General features: G+C 44.1%; 1 protein-coding gene across 1 annotated transcript; it reads right to left on the bottom strand.

Moving 5' to 3' along the window:
- Positions 1-1821: 1821 nt before the first annotated feature.
- On the bottom strand, positions 1822-3208 carry LOC116267331 (glycine-rich protein 2-like). The gene has a single exon (XM_031649017.2). The coding sequence runs from the start codon at positions 2924-2926 to the stop codon at positions 2288-2290; it is 639 nt and encodes a 212-aa protein (XP_031504877.1). The 5' UTR covers positions 2927-3208; the 3' UTR covers positions 1822-2287.
- Between the last annotated feature and the right edge of the window lie 1911 nt (positions 3209-5119).

The raw sequence follows: 5119 nt of genomic DNA on the forward strand, positions 1-5119 counted from the left end.
AATGGCCCTCTCAAATATCGGCAGAAACTGGGGCTGAATCAACAGAACCGAAATCCACTCAGCTCAGTAATAACTACGAAAAAATGCATTTTCGCCGAAGTGAGGAAAAGGGAAACATCCATACATAACTTAACAGTTCATTCTCAGTAGATTCAAGTAAAACAGATGCGCACATGAAAACCAATGTCGAGAATAATTCTGTTACCAAAAAGCCTAACTAGCTCAGTTCACAATGGACAGGTATATCTTCAGCTCTGATTCCTTCAGCCAGTTTGTACAATTATGTTTATGGAACCTCATCTCCATGAACTACAGCTTCCATTGGTAACCTTATATTGCGTTTAGCTTGCCTAAGAAGTGAGAATACAAAGATTCTCAAAGCTGATTATTGTCACAGTCAACCCAAGGTACAGATTCTTTGGAAATATGTCCCGCTATCTTTCTAAAGAGAGACTACAGCTGTGGACAGAACAAAAAAGCCACGTGAATCCAAGGCATTTCCACCTAAGGATTCCTAGACCTCGAAGGAAGGAGTGGAAAGCACGAAACTAGATACTCACTGGCAAAGTGAGTTCCAACAGAGAAAAATGACTGAATGGTCAGAGGTGAGAACACTCTACACGAAACACAAAAAAGAAATGCAACCCAAATGAAAAACTGACGACAAAACAAAAAGGCAGCCAAGCTCAGAAGGCTTAGAAAAATGAACATAAGGCCAACCTGGGACGTGTATATTGGAAAATAAGCTTCAGAGCAAACATTGAAATAACCAATTTTGGAAGGAATTATACGGGAGAAAACATTGAAAGAACCAATTTTATAAGGAGTTATACGCGGAAACCTGCGGCTTTTCTCAAGCATATCGCAGACAGTAGGAAGAAGCATTTACCTTCTTCAGGAGTCTCAGTTAATGATGGAGATAATTGTTTGTATCTGTGAAACAGAGAATAAATCATTCATGCCAGAGAACCACCATAATGAATGTGAACATAAGCCAGACGCCATATAAATGAAAAACTGACGACAAAATAAAAAGGTGGCTGCCAAGAAGGCTTAGAAAAATGAACAGAAGGCCAACCTGGGATGGGACGTGCATATTTGAAAATAAGCTTCAGACCAAACATTGAAATAACCAATTTTGGAAGGAACTATACGTGAATCCGCTAACGTAATCCGCTTACGTTGACAAAGCAAACATTGAAAGAACTAATTTGGGAAGAAATTAAACGCCGAGCCTGCGGCTTTTCTCAAGCATATCGCAGACAGTAGGAAGAAGCATTTACCTTCTTCAAGAGTCTCAGACTCTCAATTAATGATAGAGATAAATTCGTTGTATCTGTGAAACAGAAATTAAATCACTCGTGCCAGAGAACCACCATAATGAATGTGAACACAAGCCAGAAGACATACATGAAAAACTGACGACAAATTAAAGAGGTAGCCAAGCTAAGAAGGCTTAGAAAAATGAACAGACGGGCCAACCTGGGACGTGTATATTGGAGAATAAGCTTCAGAGCAAACATTGAAATAACCAATTTTGGAAAGAATTATACGTGAATCCGCTTACGTAATCCGCTTCCGTTGACAAAGCAAACAATGAAAGAAGCAATTTTGGATGGAAATAAGAGCGGAACCCTGCGGGCTTTTATCAAACATGTCGCAGACAGTAGCAAGAAGCATTTACCTTCTTCAAAAGTCTCAATTAATGATGCAAAATAACTTGTTTGTATCTGTGAAACAGAAAATAAATCACTCGTGCCAGAGGACCACCATAATGAATGTGAACACAAGCCAGAAGCCATATAAAAAGATAGAGACATATAAATAGATAGAGACACACGATTTTCATTCTATCCATACTTGGTCCTTCACAAGCAAAATCCATGTATGATGAAATCGATCTTTCTTTGACCACATCATAAAACCCCCAAAAAAGAGAGAATGAGTTAACCGAAACAGCAAACAGAATGGAAGGAAAAAGGGAACTACCTCACAGGAGCAGGGAAGAGTGAAACGAAGAGAATCAACGCCACTCTTCTCATCTGTAGCTGGTGTAATTCATCACCACTTTTAAGTGGACCATTCATTCTAACCTGACGTCAAGCAAATCCGAGAAGAGACATAGAGAGAGAGAAAAAGAGAAAGAGCACTAATTCACGAAACATAAACACAAGGCACGTCTGATCCTCGGTTCCACGGGTGCGAAATCGGCCTGAAAAGTCAGCATGGAGGCACCAGTCTTAGTCGTTCCGCTGGATGGCCGGATCACGAAGTACCAGAGTTTGCTTCAGTTCTGGCCAGACGGGCATTCACGCGCAAAATGCCCCGGCTCCCCGCAATGAAAGCAGCCGCTACGGCCGCCGCCTCCATAACCGCCACCAGATCTCCCACCGCTCCCTTGGTTGCAGTCCCTCGCCAAATGACCCGGCTGCCCACAAGTGTAGCAAGCTCCAGCACCACCTCCCCCGTAACCGCCACCACCTCCCCCGTAACCGCCACCACCTCCGCCATAACCGCCACCACCACCACCATAATAGCCACCACCACCACCACCGCGTCCTCCGCCTCTTCCACCCCGTCCTCCCCTTCCACCGCCGTAACCACCACCATACCCACCACCGCCGCTTCCCCAACCTCTACTACCACCAAAACCCCTTCCAGCACCACCTCCACCCCCTCCGCTGGGCAAGGGAGAGCCATCCGGCCCGGTGACATCCACGGCCTTGGTCCTGCCGTCGTCCCCAGTTTCGACCTCAAACTCGACGGGATCTCCTTCGGAGAGAAGGCGGAATCCCTCCGACCTGATAGAGGTCTGGTGGACGAACAGGTCGTCGGTGCCGTCATCCGGCGTGATGAACCCGAACCCCTTCTGCGAGTTGAACCACTTCACCGTGCCCCTTCCTCTCTTTCCCTGCGCCATCTCCATCCTCTCCCTCCCTCAAATCCACAACACCCTCAAAGAAGAAGAAGACCTCTCCTGGCAGGAGGCTTCGAGAGAGAGAGAGAGAGAGACGGAGAGTTGAGAAAGAGAGAGCGAATGAAGGAGAAAGGGAGATGGGGTTAGGTCATATCAGAAGAAGAAAAGGATGGACGCGAGGGCCGCCGTTTCCGGCGGAGATCAGGACGCACCCCGAAAGGATACGGAGAGGGCCTCCAGGTTTAAAGTTTCCCCAAATCGGACGGCCGACCTTTGAGGTGACAGATTGAGACGGTGTCTCCACCGTCCGCCTATTTTGGCGCTTTGGTTCTTGTGCAGAATATCTGAGGGCTCAGTTAATGCGTCGTCTCGTTTGCCGCGTGAACAATAATAAAAGAAGGAAGTATAAAATATCTGCGATAAAGTATCCTTTTTCACCTAACAAAACCTTTTTAACGTTTACACTTTTCCCTTTTTAAACTTGGCAGCTCCCATATTTATCTCTTATCGGCTCGAGAAACCCGAAATGCCGGAACCGAGGTCTCAGATCCTAGTCACTCGATTCTTGCTAACCCCAGTTAAACGCGGGGGTTGGGAACGTTTGACTCTTCTAGGGTTTATAACGTGAGAATTGTAAACTTATGATCTTTATATTTTAATCACGTATTTAAAGATGAAAAAATCACAAGAGCCGTGGCTGTTCAGGATAACTCTTGAATTCACAGCCTTCGAATAAAAAACCTGGTTTTAAATTAGTAGCCTACTAAAAAAACCCAATTGTTGAGGGTAAACATCTCTTTCCTTACCTCCTCAAAAATCATGCCTCAGTATTGGCTTGTGATTGTGTCCTCTTTTCAATCAGAAACTGATCCATGCGTGTTAATGGTAATCACGATGTTATATATGGGACATAGAAATCGACATAAAGAACTTAGCAGAAGGCATGGGCTTATGATCATATTGTGTTGCCAAATGTCCTTCATGAACTTTGGCTTGCAAGCCAACTTCCCGGCGTTGGGAGTGGAACCAACATAGGACGAAGGTCTACTTCGTGATAAGCTTCTGCAGGTCCCTGAGAGGAGCAATGAAGTTGACATTCATCATGCATGAGCATTGTTTTTATATAGAGGAGCAGATTTTGTGCAAGACAAAGCATGCATTTGGATATCGACTACGCGCATCCCCAAAGTTTATGATATTAGGATGCGGGATTTCCTAATTTGTGTCTCCAGTGAAGGTAAGCTGGAAATCGTTTTGAAACAATATGCATGGTCGGTTGACAGAAAAACTTTAGTGGTTGCTAGATGGAAAAGGGGAATACCTAAGCAATTGAATCCATAAGTAAATTTGTCTCTCCAGATTCGTTTGTTGGATCTAAACCCCATCCTTTGGAGTAGCAGAGTTTTCAACATAGCTGGTCTAGGCCTGAGGGCTGATTTGGCCTAAATAGATTAACTCACTAAGGAAATGCATAGAAATGGATTCACCTGTTTGTGCCTTGACGTACCTACTCATGTTGATCTAAAATTAGAGATAGATGTGTTCATAGACAGGTAGAAACTAGTGCAACATGTTATCCACGAAGGCTGAATTAGGTTCTGTCAACATTGTGGGACCGATGACATGGGCTGGATGAGTACCAATTGCAGATTTTTGTGGGAAATAGATCAAAAGCAGGAGCTCGAAATCATGAAGCAAGAGCATTGCTCTCAATTTTTGATACATGACTAAATTTTCAAATATATACCTCAAGTATGAGTGTTGAACGGGCTTTGATATCAATTGTCTTAACCTGGCCATTGCCATACGGGGCATAGGCTCCTAGTTAACGGATCTCAACATATCCCATAGTAGCTTCAATTCTCCCTGAAAAAGTTGGGGAATTAGGACAATTTATCACTTTGTCGGCTCTCTTATATATCCATGAAGATATCCTACAATCTTCGATATGACACTAAACTTTTCGATATATAATTAAGACCCCCCTCCTCTAACCCAAACTTAAGGCACACACATCTACATGGATGAAACCTCATGTTCAAGTGTTGAAGTGGCTCTTATATCAAATGTCACGACTCGGTCCACTCCTCTGTCATGACTCGACCACTCCCACATTGAGCTTAAGCTTGAGCTCTTACTCTGACGGACCCCAACCCAACCCCTAACAGTTTTAGTTCATTTTGCAACAGGGTTAGGAACTAG

Source organism: Nymphaea colorata, chromosome 13 (genome assembly GCF_008831285.2).
Source record: "Nymphaea colorata isolate Beijing-Zhang1983 chromosome 13, ASM883128v2, whole genome shotgun sequence".
Taxonomy (NCBI): Eukaryota; Viridiplantae; Streptophyta; class Magnoliopsida; order Nymphaeales; family Nymphaeaceae; genus Nymphaea; species Nymphaea colorata.